General features: G+C 52.8%; 5 protein-coding genes across 5 annotated transcripts; 1 reads left to right on the top strand and 4 right to left on the bottom strand.

The window, feature by feature from the left end:
• Positions 1-28: 28 nt before the first annotated feature.
• On the bottom strand, positions 29-1245 carry BD324DRAFT_574634 (uracil-DNA glycosylase-like protein; the record flags this gene model as incomplete). Its single annotated transcript, XM_022013074.1, has 9 exons — positions 29-187; positions 229-405; positions 452-519; positions 580-688; positions 739-756; positions 810-826; positions 874-936; positions 988-1039; positions 1093-1245. 9 exons carry the CDS (start codon positions 1243-1245, stop codon positions 29-31), a joined length of 816 nt encoding a protein of 271 aa, XP_021874780.1.
• An 894-nt stretch (positions 1246-2139) lies between these two features.
• Positions 2140-3254, bottom strand: BD324DRAFT_574669 (kinase-like domain-containing protein; the record flags this gene model as incomplete). Its single annotated transcript, XM_022013077.1, has 5 exons — positions 2140-2302; positions 2346-2572; positions 2621-2745; positions 2790-3114; positions 3156-3254. 5 exons carry the CDS (start codon positions 3252-3254, stop codon positions 2140-2142), a joined length of 939 nt encoding a protein of 312 aa, XP_021874779.1.
• On the bottom strand, positions 3163-4424 carry BD324DRAFT_38157 (hypothetical protein). The gene is made up of 2 exons (XM_022012633.1): positions 3795-4424; positions 3163-3747 (listed from the first exon to the last, which is right to left on the bottom strand). The coding sequence occupies exons 1-2, from the start codon at positions 4278-4280 to the stop codon at positions 3394-3396; spliced, it is 840 nt and encodes a 279-aa protein (XP_021874778.1). The 5' UTR covers positions 4281-4424; the 3' UTR covers positions 3163-3393.
• Positions 4425-5106: 682 nt separating this feature from the next.
• BD324DRAFT_613166 (hypothetical protein) lies at positions 5107-6428 on the top strand. Its single transcript, XM_022014475.1, has 2 exons — positions 5107-5762; positions 5811-6428. Exons 1-2 carry the CDS (start codon positions 5143-5145, stop codon positions 6376-6378), a joined length of 1188 nt encoding a protein of 395 aa, XP_021874777.1. The 5' UTR covers positions 5107-5142; the 3' UTR covers positions 6379-6428.
• Positions 6429-12015, bottom strand: BD324DRAFT_613164 (guanine nucleotide exchange factor in Golgi transport N-terminal-domain-containing protein). Its single transcript, XM_022014474.1, has 12 exons — positions 11926-12015; positions 11817-11891; positions 11719-11779; positions 11550-11668; positions 11371-11505; positions 10956-11333; positions 10643-10914; positions 10268-10603; positions 7669-10225; positions 7406-7620; positions 6959-7360; positions 6429-6909 (listed from the first exon to the last, which is right to left on the bottom strand). Exons 1-12 carry the CDS (start codon positions 11926-11928, stop codon positions 6495-6497), a joined length of 4968 nt encoding a protein of 1655 aa, XP_021874776.1. The 5' UTR covers positions 11929-12015; the 3' UTR covers positions 6429-6494.
• Positions 12016-12084: the final 69 nt, after the last annotated feature.

The following is a 12084-nucleotide window of genomic DNA, read 5'->3' as shown; positions in this document are numbered from 1 at the left end:
TTTGTAATACAAATTGGCTGCACCGCTGTTACTGATCTGCACTGAGGACCTTCCAGTCGATGCCTCCTTCAGGGCCATATCGCTCCCTTAACCATGCGTTGGCCTTCTTGAAGTGACCGTTACCGAAGAACCCTCGCATGGCTGCCAGTGGGCTCGGATGGGCAGAACGAAGTACGAGGTGTTTGTTCTGATAAAGCGAGTCAGGTTGATCCATTGATTAAATCTCACCTTATCCACTCCCGTACACATCTTCTGTGCATGTGCTCCCCACGCCATGAAGACGACCCCTTTGGCTCCTGGAACATGATCCGAGTCCTTCAAATTTGTCGGAGCCATACGTGAAGTTATCACTTTGAGCACGGCAGCGGTGAACGTCTCCCAACCGCGATTGGAGTGTGAGGCGGCCTTATCTGGACGTGAGCTCGCTCCTTCCCGGGGAGGCTCCACTCACTTCATGCGCCCTGACGGTCAGTGATGTGTTGAGCAGCAGGACACCATGCTTGGCCCATTCTGTCAGGTCTCTGCATGGTCAGCCGGGTACATATGGCGGGATCGACATGCCACGGCCACGGGACACACACCCATGTTTTGGCGGTACGAAGCCGGGAATCTCTTCGGACATCTCCTTGTAGATGTTACGGAGAGACGGCGGTATTCTCATGCCTTTACGGACGGAAAACGCTAGACCCTGTGGGTGGCATGAGCTTTGGGTCAAGGTTCAGATCAGCAACAACTGACATGAGCTTGACCGTCGTCCTGGCGAAGAGTGAAGCGTGAGCAATTCCTGAGCTCTCCGACACGCGACATACATGATATGGATCTTGGCCTAAGCATCTTGAGTAAGAATCATCATCCCATCGGTAGGCGACCTACCCACAATGACTACTCTAACATCTTTCAAAGGACATAATCGTGACCACGAGTAGATATCATCAGCTATGTGGGATATTCAGCTGCCAAGTCCTGGTCTATTGTCGCATCACTGACCTGGCGGGAAAACTTTCTTGCTCTTCTGTTCTGCTACCACAAACTCTTTGAGCTGTCCGAAAGCCATGTCAGCCTATGTGACAACGATGTGGCCGATAGGCCCACCTGTAAAAAATACGGCTTGGTGAATTCATCCTGTAAGGCCAGTAACCAATCCTCGCCCATTGTCTCCATTTCCAAAACGAGCAAGTCCTTAGCTTTCGAGCGAGATGACAGGGCTATCCGTAGCTCTTCACGTGAAGATGATCGGTCTGACATTTCGGACTTGGCAGATTGAACAGCAGCGGCTTTGAGAAACACATCGGCAACTTGGATCCGGAGCATTAGCTATGCCAGTCGGAGCACAACCTCGCCATGCTGCTTACCTGGAGCTGCGTCGGAGTCGACTTTTTGTCTTTTGGAAGAAGACGGTCCTTCTCCTGCTGCATCGTGTATTGCCCTTTTGGCGGCGTCGCTCAATCCCCCTCCGGATCTTTTTACTCCGCTCGATAAGGCGGACAAGGGAGATGAGGAGGGCGCTGCGGTCGCAGCAGATATCTCTGCCCTGGCCGGAGTAGCGAGATCCGCATCTGGTGCTCCTTCCTTGACCTGCTTGGGAGAGGAAGCGACCACCTGAGTTGAGCTGAGAGCGGCTCTACTCGGTTGGGAAGGAGTTCCGCTACTTGATCCACTAGGTTGGGCTGGGGAGCTCGGAACTTTTGTAAAGTAAGTAGCTATAGATGCTTGAGGTGCCATAGCGAAGTGACGAAGACTGTGAGACGTCGTAGTAGTGAATATACCAGGCAGTCGATTCCAGCTCATGCGCCTCGTCGGCGATGCAATGTATGGTCTGAGATGAGCATCCCAAGAACCGCTACGCGATTGACTTTTTCTGACCGTCGATGCGAATTACGTCACGCGATTCATTCGTTGCCATGATCCCCATGAGAAGATAGATACATCAATGGCTTGACCTCAATCTGAGACCTCTAAGCACCTTGCTCAGCCAGCCCACACGCCGAACTGTGCATGATTCCCGTCAAACTTCGCTCCGATGCCCCGCACGCAATCGCAGACGGCGAGCGGCGACACCGAGACTTTGCGTGGATGCCAACAGAACTCCGGCCAAAAAGATCATTCGTCTACCCTGTCAACTTCCGGCCCGGTCCTCCATTATGACTCGCTCGGAACCTGAGTACCGCCTCTCACCGCTCGACGTTCCAACGCCTGAGCGACCCATCCAGCCATGTCAACATCCGAGTCTTTGTCCGCAAGTAAAAAGGGATGTTCAAGCAATTGAGCATATGTCGGTCGGCCATTCGGATCTTTCGTAAGACTAGGGCTCGTTTAGTAGATGCCCATTTACATCTGTGGCTCACCATTTCGCTACGAAATCGTGCGCATCCTCGCTGTATCCCTTTGGCAATCTCGGAGCTGCTCCATGAACAATGGCAGTCAGTTGAGCAAAGACATTGGCGAATGTTTCGGGTGGATACGGATAGCAACCTCGAGCGAGTTCGACGATACTCAGACCAGCTGACCAGACGTCGGAGGACACAGTATAGGTTGACAGCTGGTTCTGGGACTCCCCTTTTATCCTTTCGGGCTATTTATTGTTGTCAGCTGAGGATCTCGTAGGATTCCGGTTGCTCACCGCCATGTACGATTGGCAACCGATGTTTGTCTTTGCCAAGCTCTTCTCTAATTGTCCAGATACACCGAAATCGCATAGCTTGACCTCTCCTTTACGGTTCATGAGTACGTTGGTTGGTTTGACATCTACGCAGATGTCAACACCGTATTGCACTCCTTCCTGGACTCACCTCTGTGCATGATCTGCAGTTCGTCTTTGAGGAACTTGAGACCCTTTATCATCTGGAGCGTGATCCTCCTCAGAACAGGTTCAGGTACCCGCAGCTCCTGACTCTCGTCATCTGGATCTTTCTCGCCAACCTTGGCAGGCCGACCGCCTCCGGTCAAGATGTCCAATGACGCATCCATATACTCCATGCAGTAGTAGACGCAAGATTCGATCGTAAACGCGCCATAGAACTCGACAATCTCTGGTGATAATGCGGCCCGATGGAGGATGTCCAGTTCCATGATGATACCGTTCAACTTGGACTCATCAAGCTCCAAGCGTATTTCCTTGAACGATGTCAGAATCCTGTCGATGGCTATATACTCACCTTCATAGCCATTGTCACGCCTGTAGGTCGATGATACACCTGTTGCACCGAACCATAGTTTCCTCGACCAACTTCTCCGATCACTTCGATCTCATCCATATTGATCTTGAAACTCTTGCCATCCTCAAAGTCCACCCCGTGCGAATGCAATACTGCCTTTTTAGAGAATTTTAAAGAACCCGAGGGATCCCTGAAGAGGCGGGTGAGACGACCTCGGCAAGGTAAGGAAGAGCACAACTCACATAATCTGCCCAAAGTCTGAGAATTTGCTGTCGCTCTTCTCTGGACCACCTTTCATTCCGCTCAAGGTCAACCCTCCGGGAGGTCCCCGACGTCCCGCAACGCCACCAGGACCAGCAGGTGAACGTCCTAGCCCACGTGTTGGCGCACCCATAGCTCCAAGCGAGGGCCTGAATGATGGGCCACCGGCGGCGCGACGAGCAGCAAGACCTAAGGGACCAGCGTTGGGACCGACCGGATTCTTCCCGCCCCCCAAAGCTTGAGATCGGAGCAAGGCAGACATGGAGGTTGCATTGGGGTTTGGACCGCCAGGCAAGGCTTGAGGAGGTGCTTGCGCTCGAGATGCAACGACCTGACTGTATCAGCTTGGAGAATGGTCAGACCTATTCGATGACTCACTGCGTCCATTTTAGCCTGTAAACTCGCGGGGATTCGAGCCTGCATCGTTGATCCTCCTCTGCCCATGGCTGCCCTCATGCCCATGGGTCCAGTCATTCCACCACGAGGAATTCCTGGTCGTGGGGAGGCACTGGACCCAGCGGACGCAGGAGGTGGTCTGAATGATGGAGCGGGAACGGAGGTGGGTGCTGCAGACGATTTGAGCAGTCCATTAGATATAGGTGTCGTTGTTTCAGCTGCCGATGTTGATGAGGATTGTGATGACGAATCAATGGGAGGAATTTCCGCAGCCGGTGTGTAAGGGGGCGTATCTTCAGGCCGTTTACCATCCGAGTTGCTGGCTTGATCTAGGGGATCTGCGGTCTCTGTACCGGGTGTAGGGGATGGAGAGGGAGGACGCTGAGAGCTACCTGGAAGAGTGGAGGGGATGGCAGGGGCGGTATTTTCAGATATTTTGAGCTTCTCTAGAGAAGGTGGGGATGACATGTTGACGGGTAGAGTAGGGAAGAGCAGTGAGGATCGAGTAAATATCTAGTAGGACTGGTCCGTCGTGATGAATGATGGTCGTAGCTTTCAGAGACGATGTGCCAAGCAGAATGACGGATGCTCTACACTCGGCAAGTCGAGCGCTTTGGAAAGAGGCGCCGTGTCCGCTGGAATCGAATTTGATCTTTTCGCCGTGGATGCCCGCTGTGGTCCAAGTCGATTAAACGAGAATCGACGAGCAGGGGCGATGGAAAATGTATCACCCAGAGAAGAAGGATGATTAGTCTATATGCTGCCAGACGTTGGTCACTTTCATGAAATCAAGAAAAAGTGCTCCAATGTCGAAGAAGGAGAAAGCGATGGATGGAAAGACCGGCCGTATATTACTTGTATGGCAGAAAATAGGATGGTGTGGTTATTTCAGAGCCTACGCCTAGAGTGGTATAGCAGACGCCGGCTATGAGAGCCTATGGAAGTCGAGAGGAGGAGGGAACAAAGTGGATATAAAAGCTGTTGCACAGTACAGTGATTGTGTGAGAGCGCAGCTGTCTCAAACTGGGCAGAGGAGGAGGGATGCTCTGAGGCTTCTTCGATGGATGGATGGGATGGATGGATTTGAGAGAGATGGGGAAAAAAAAGAAGAGAGAAAGAGAGAAATGAACAGTTGTCATCATCATCATCATCGTCTTGCGCTCAGATTATGCATCCGCGACTTGAACGATAGGCAATCGACCTTCCATTGCGTTCATCCTCAGTTGGGAGTGCAACGAGACTGACGGACCATGTCGTCTCAATTCAAGGGGTATCTAGGGAGAACGGTGGACAAGCTGAAAGCAGCACCATCCAGGCGTCAGTGCTATGAATGCTCACCTCGCTGAATTTTTGGGAAACAGTATCCAATGGCAGATCAACGATCCCTCCGTTCACCATGTACTCATTTAGCTCGGATCTGCCGCCTCTGGAACCTCCCACGATCATGGCCCTCGGCGCCGACTCAGATATAGGAGGCTTATCAACTTCAAACGCTACTTCCATACCGACAGCTGCGTTCTACGACGATCCCGGTCCAAGTTCGCCCCTGTCATTCTCCTCAGATCAGTATGAGAACTCGGTGGCCGTTGCGACAGGCTCTCATGGAGGAGGTATCAGTCCAGGTCACATCGGGTCTCCTTCTGCGGGACCTTCCAGACCTGCACTGAAGCGCGATCCAAACTTGCCTCGAATCACTGGATCACACATGTCCCATGTCGCTCTTCATGGAAACATGTCACTGCGTCTGCCACCATCACAAATGGGCAAGATACGGACAGGATACGTCGGCATGAGGAATCATTTCCGACCCACTATTCTGGGAGGAGAAGATGCTTGGGATTTGAGACAGTATACTCATATCAAGATGCAGATCGCCTATCGTGGTTGGGAAGGATGGAGAAAGAGATGGTATTGTAATGTTCAGATCGCAGGTCCGACCGGCCCATCAAAGTGAGCACAACCATTGCCAGCCGGCACCCTTTCGCTGACTCCTCAAAGCATCGATGTATACCAACTGCGGATCGAGTTACCTCCTTCATCAGCCTCCACTTCATCTCGTGCACCCCTTGATCCCTTTTCCGGTGTACCACCAAGATGGACGACTCTTCATCTCCCCTTGTCCTCCTTCGTTCTGACAAACATGGGCAGCACCTCCCCTGTTCAAGTTGGTATGGACACAGAAGGGGTGAGGTCTGTCGGCTTCTCCCTCCTGGGTGGAGGAAGAGACAATCAAGGTTTACCACTGGGTCAACCTGGTCAATATCTTTCTCAGAAACATCGAGATCTGTCCCAAGTTGAAGACCTCGATCCTGCTTTCAACGCATCTCGAGCGAAACGTCGCAGGCATCGAGATGGGACTATGGACCGCGAGAGGGGTGGCGATGGTCATCCTGGAGGGATGGACAGGGTCTCAATCACGCCGTTCAGTGAAGGATATTATGAGCTCTGTGTGCGATATGTCCAGGCGGTACAGTACGATCCAATGACGGACGACAGGCCTTCAGAATGGGATGTTTGGGAGGAAGAACAGAGATTGGCCAAAGAGAGGCAGTCCCCGTGGGAGTGACAAGGGTGCCATGTAGCAGGTAGAGTGAATGTATGCATGTCCAAAAATGGTGTCTAGCGTACAGGATTGGTATTCAAGATGCAAGGTATCAAAGATTGTCCATCTGCTCTTCACCCTCAGACCGTCGATATCCCCATCTCCTGACCAATCAATTCAAGGCATCGACGAGCGATCTCCCTCGCTCCAACTTCAATTAACTCGCCGCCATCCCCCGCGTCGAGTCCCTGCATTTCGGACTGATCCACCCCACCATCGCCCTTCCCCGGAGCCGATGATTTGAATTCTCCGTTAGCCTGGTCCGCCGTAGGCGATTGCTGTTCGTACAATGTGGATCGCTCCGACGGGAACAGCCACATACTGGGAAGGGGTGAGCGCAAGAACGCCAGCTCCAAGAAGAGAGGGTAGAAGTGGAACAGATGGGCTCGTGTCGATGAGCCAAAGCTGTGGGCCTTTGAATTGACAACGACATTCGGTACAATCTTGAGCGTTGCTAGATGCCGCAGGATGTACAGCAACTCGTCATCTCGAACGCTGCAGTGTATCAGCTGCATTCTCACCGTAGATATTCATCACCACTCACCGGCCAAGTGGCATTTGCCCTCTGAGCTTTGCATCATCAACGTATCCCCTCAAAGCCTTCTCTGCACGTCTCAGTAGAGACGGCAAGACGAGCTTGGCCACCTTGGCGTCGTCTCCTTGCGCACCCGGATCGGACATTCCTACACCCGCCCACAGGAGATCGAACGCCCAGAAGCGCGTGCTCTCCAAAACATCCGGGACCGCGGGAGCTGTCGTGCCTCCGTTAATGGTCTTGACATCGAAACGATAAAGTTCGCTGGCGCGGCGCAAGACATCCCCATAGCGCTCTATGAGGTGGTCCGGAACCTGTGTCGCAAGGCGGGGTACAATAGTACCTTTCAGCCTGTCCAAGAACGGCAAGACGAATGACTCGTCCTCAGATACCTGGTCGCCTCCATTGGAACTGTCCCCTGGTCAGCTCTGCAGATCTGCCGAAGATCTAGCTTACTTGTCTGCCAGTAGAACAGCGGAAAAAATGTCAATGATCTGCGACCAGATCCCCGAGATACGACCTGGATCCAAATTGCTTGTGTCGATCGTAAACACTATTGGATCCAGAACGCGGGCGACAGATTCCATCGCGGTCTTCCACAGAGGCCCATCTTCGCCATACTTGTTGGCCGAAGGGCAATCATACTTGAGTTTGATGGGCACAGCGTATGCCTGCATGTGTCAGGATGATTATGGATTGTTCAGGACTGTTGTACTTACACCAAGTACAGACTCGACCGTTCCGTCCTCAAATATCGTCTGCTCCTGGGCGGACCTTTGGAAGACCTCGGCGATTTTAGGTAACGAAAATTTGGAGACTGCCACAAACGTCACTCGAGCTGCCTCGTCCCTGATGTACGCAAGGGAGGCGAATTCGGCCAAGTCACCGAGAACGATGGTCGAGCCCAGATGACTCGAAGCACAGATGAGTTGCGTTATACTAGCTTGCAGAGGCGACATGACATCTGTGTCTGGACGATACTCGGGAGACTTGTCATAAGTCATGACGCTCCGAAGGACCTGGGAGAATCTGGCAACACGTTCGTCTGTCCACGTCAATTGATCGTGCAGCTGTGAACCGACGCGGATCAGAGCAACGAGATTGTCCTGGGTATAAATCTCGGATCCCTCGAGGCAATCACTGAGATTGACAAAGCAGTTCCAGGTTGCATCCAGAATGAAGTCGCGGGCTTCTAGATTTGACGATGCTGTATCTGAGCCCGTGGCGACCAAGATCCTTTCCAGTGCCTTGAGACCCGCTGTGCCACATTGCCGAGGTTCCGTTGCGAATGCTCGCTCTATGCGAGAGAGTAATCGAGGATAGATGTCGGTGAAAGTATCGAGAATCGTGAATGTGGGTAGGAACAAGTTGAAGATGTTGCCGGTGGACGTCAGAGCGAGGATGGCACCTTCGTCACCAGTGGCGGCATCCAATAGGGGAAACAGAATCTTGCCCAGTACATCGGTCCACATATCAGGAGGAAGTGTAGATCCATAGAGCTCGACGCAACGGAACAGGGTTTGCATAGCTGTGGATCGGACTTCCAATCGAGGATCCTGGCCAAGTCCAAGGAGCTCCGTCAGAAGATGGAGCCAAAGAGATTTGAGCTCTTCTGAGCCGCCTTGTACAGCGTCAGAGACGTTCCATAACAGACCGATGGCAGCTAAAGCGATATTGACATCTTCTTTCTGACGCCCGAATCCACCAAGGCAAGAAATACAATGCTGCATCGATCCTCGATCCAGAGATGAGAGGAAATCGGTGCAAATGAGGTTGAGGGAGGGGAAAGCGATTCGGACGAGGTTTGCATTGCCCTTGAGACTGGACGGTCGGCCAGTATCGAGTGAAAGATTAGGAGTGTACGGGACTGATGGTTGCCTTTTTGCAGGGGCTTCTTTGCAAACGTCGTTAAGCATTGCAAATATCGTCTTCCATCCGACTTCTAATGAATGACCGGATGACTCAAGGATCTGATTGAGTGTCGAGTACCCAGCTGAACGGACGTCGTAGTCCGTCGCAACGATATTGCTGATTGGCATAGTGTCGACCTGCTTAACCAAGACGTTGAAGACTTGATGCTGGACACGTGACTGGGTTCCGACTCGAATGGCGCCCAGCAACAGCTCGTCAAGCGCATCAGATGCCTGGAGTCGGAGCGTTGTCGGGGCCGAAGGATGCCTAGCGACGGACAACAGATGCTGCGTGGTCGGATCCCATCCAATAGCCGGATCCGAGTTGACTATACGCTGTAGATTGATCATGGCCACGATTCGTAGCTTGGTCAGGCTAAAGGATCTTTCGCCAGATTTGATACTTTGGTTGATATTGATCCCACTCGCCCGTCGCTTGCTTTCTCCGCCAGGTGACATGAGCATGGAGGGCGAGTTCGGTGGCAATGACGCGTCGGACAGGTCTATTGTGCTTTGTATCTCCGAATCAAAGCCTATCATCTCTGAACTGAGCCGTTGCAGCGCATTTACGAACGTCCTGAATGCCTCATCGCTCATATCCCTGGTCCCATCGAACAGGATGTTGATGGCGTTTTGTATGGACTCGATGTCAAGGTCACCAAATATATCCGATCGATCGGGCTGGTCTGGAGGTGTTCCAGGCATCATGGGTGACTGAGGCATCTGTGGAGATCCACCGGTTGGATTACGGCGCGGCTTGCCAGGTTTCCGAGTCACAAGCAAGAAATTGGCGTTTTGCAAAATCTCCAGCACATCGTGCCAAGCGTCACCTAGAGTGGACGCAAGGATCCGAGCCGTTGTGATGGTGCTCCTGAGACAAGCCAAATTTCTGTCCGAAAGGCTGGGCGGACTGGCCGATCCGCTGCCTAGTACGCCTAGACCAAGCGAGTCCGCACTCAGCGCACTTGTAGTTCGGCCTCCCTGCCCCGCCCCTCCGCTCTCCATGTAAGATTGCATGGCCGATACCACCGCCGGTGGGACCGCGTACTTGCCAAGCGTGCTGATGAATGCGTCTCTCGGCGTAGGCAAATTGGAGAGACCACATGCGACGGTAAAGTCTTGCACAGCGCTCAATACTTCAGCAAAGAGCCCATCGGACAGATTGGTGCCCAGACAGTAAGACAGAGCTGCAAGCAATGCCGGCCAGGCCGACTCGGCCATGCCCGTGACCGCCATTTCGGGCTGATTAGACTGGCCGACCGAGATGTAGATGCCTTCAGCGACTACGTCCAGTGATTGTAAAGCCAAAAGATAGATGTAGGTCTCAGGTATGGGTGGGGCTTCGACCTTGTCGTGCTGCTCAATCCTTTAGAACATTAGCAGCTTCTGACTTCCATTACAGGCTTACAGCTTCAACTTCATAGCAGATTGCGGTCCAAGACCTGAGCTGCCAGTGCCCATCATCGAGCCGACGGTAGTTATACCTGCGCTGGCTGCGGATGCGACCATTCCGATGCCCATGTCGAGGTAACCTCCACTCGAACCTGTTCCGGCACCCGTGGACATGGCCTCAGAGTGAGGGATCCCGAGGCCATGCATCTGAGATCCGATTCCAAGCAAGGCAGGCTTTTCATTGACCAATCGGCCTAAGGAAGCGATGATTTTGCCAAAGATCTTTGGGCCATTTTCGGGTTGATCAAAATTTGTCCAGATGGTACGCAACAGGGCAGTATCTCCGCAAATGCTGAGAGGGTCAGACAATCTCCGACTGTGAGCTACGCACCCCCTCAGAATCTCCAACGCCAGTCCTCGAAGCCACGGCGGTACGACGTCTCTTTTCGCACCTTCCTCTGCATCCACCTCACCCATGCCGATTTTATTCAAAGCAGTAAGATACGCCTCGGCTTGCAGCGGCAATTGCTCAGTGAACGATCGGATCAAGAGAAAGATGAGTCTGCAGACTCTAAGTGCAATGGGGAACGATGGTTTGGTTCCCAGCAGCTGCAAAAGTAGGGGGTCAAGCGAGTGACTGAGTAGTTGCAGAAGCTCCGGGTGCTGTAACGACCGTTGGTGCTGTCTCACGGTTCTCGGCTCACCTGCTTGACACTACTTTCGTAGCCGCTAAGAATGCTTTCGATAAGCTCGAGACCAAAAGTCCGTTGAAGAGCACTGAGTTTGAGCAGGACTGGCTTGACGTCTTCTGCCTTGCCCCACAGAGAGAAGGAGCCGGTCCCCGTCCCCCGAGCAGTCAACAAGCAAAGATCAGAAAAGATATGGTACGCATCCAGTCCAGCCGGGGTGACCAGAACCTCCCCCGAGTCTGGACCGATCAACGTGAGGGGTAGAAGAGGAGTCGAGGTGTCCTTGGCTATACGATCAAAGATGACCATCACGGCTTGTCGGAGCGACGCCGCGGCCGTGGAAGATACCACTGATACTCGTGAATCTTGGAGCTTGAAACAGATGAGAAGAGCCTGCGCTGATCAGATTGGACTTAGACAATGAGCCTACGTTGCCGAGCACTTCATTATGGACGTCTGAATCATGAGACAGGATTGACAAGATCGTTTGAAGGATCTTGAGCTGAATGTCCACAGCTTGATTGGCGACAGAGCTCAATGACTCAAACACTTGAGGCAGTGAGTCCTAAAACATACTGTGAGTTTACAAGCCGCGTTCCTGTAACTCACTGTTGCGACCCCTCTGAGAATTACCAGTCGCTGTAGAGCAGTGATGGAGATGCCGACTATTTTCGCCTGTTTAGTCTTGCATCCCAGAATAACTGGCGCCAGCAGCTTGTCACAATGAGCTGCGATGGAGTTTGAGCTATGCCCTCGACCCACGGGGGGTAGGACTTACCAGCCAGGGTATCCTTCCCAGTAGTTTTCGCCTTCAAGATTTCTAAAGCAGCTTCGGAGGCCTGATGGTCAGCTCTGTATACGGCTATGCTCTCATACCTCTTTGACTTCTGGATATCGACGTTTGCTCTCGGAGACTAGCGTCTGTAGCTCTGCAACGAGCAGATTGTGGTCCTGGATGGTCAGAGACACAACAGGGAGAGCTCACCATCAGGGCCCGAGGACGGACAATGTCGCCATACGCTGAACCCTTTGAGAGACTGCTACGATGCGCACGATCTGACAGGACTGTGTAACGCTCCAGAGGCTCCTCTGGCCCCGCGACGCGGCTAACGGGATATCAGATTAGGATACACGCGCCTATATA

The sequence above is a fragment of the Kockovaella imperatae genome, assembly GCF_002102565.1.
Source record: "Kockovaella imperatae strain NRRL Y-17943 chromosome Unknown BD324scaffold_1, whole genome shotgun sequence".
Lineage (NCBI taxonomy): Eukaryota > Fungi > Basidiomycota > Tremellomycetes > Tremellales > Cuniculitremaceae > Kockovaella > Kockovaella imperatae.
The sequence above is the reverse complement of the archived record's forward strand: the minus strand, read 5'-3'. Positions and strand labels throughout refer to the sequence as shown.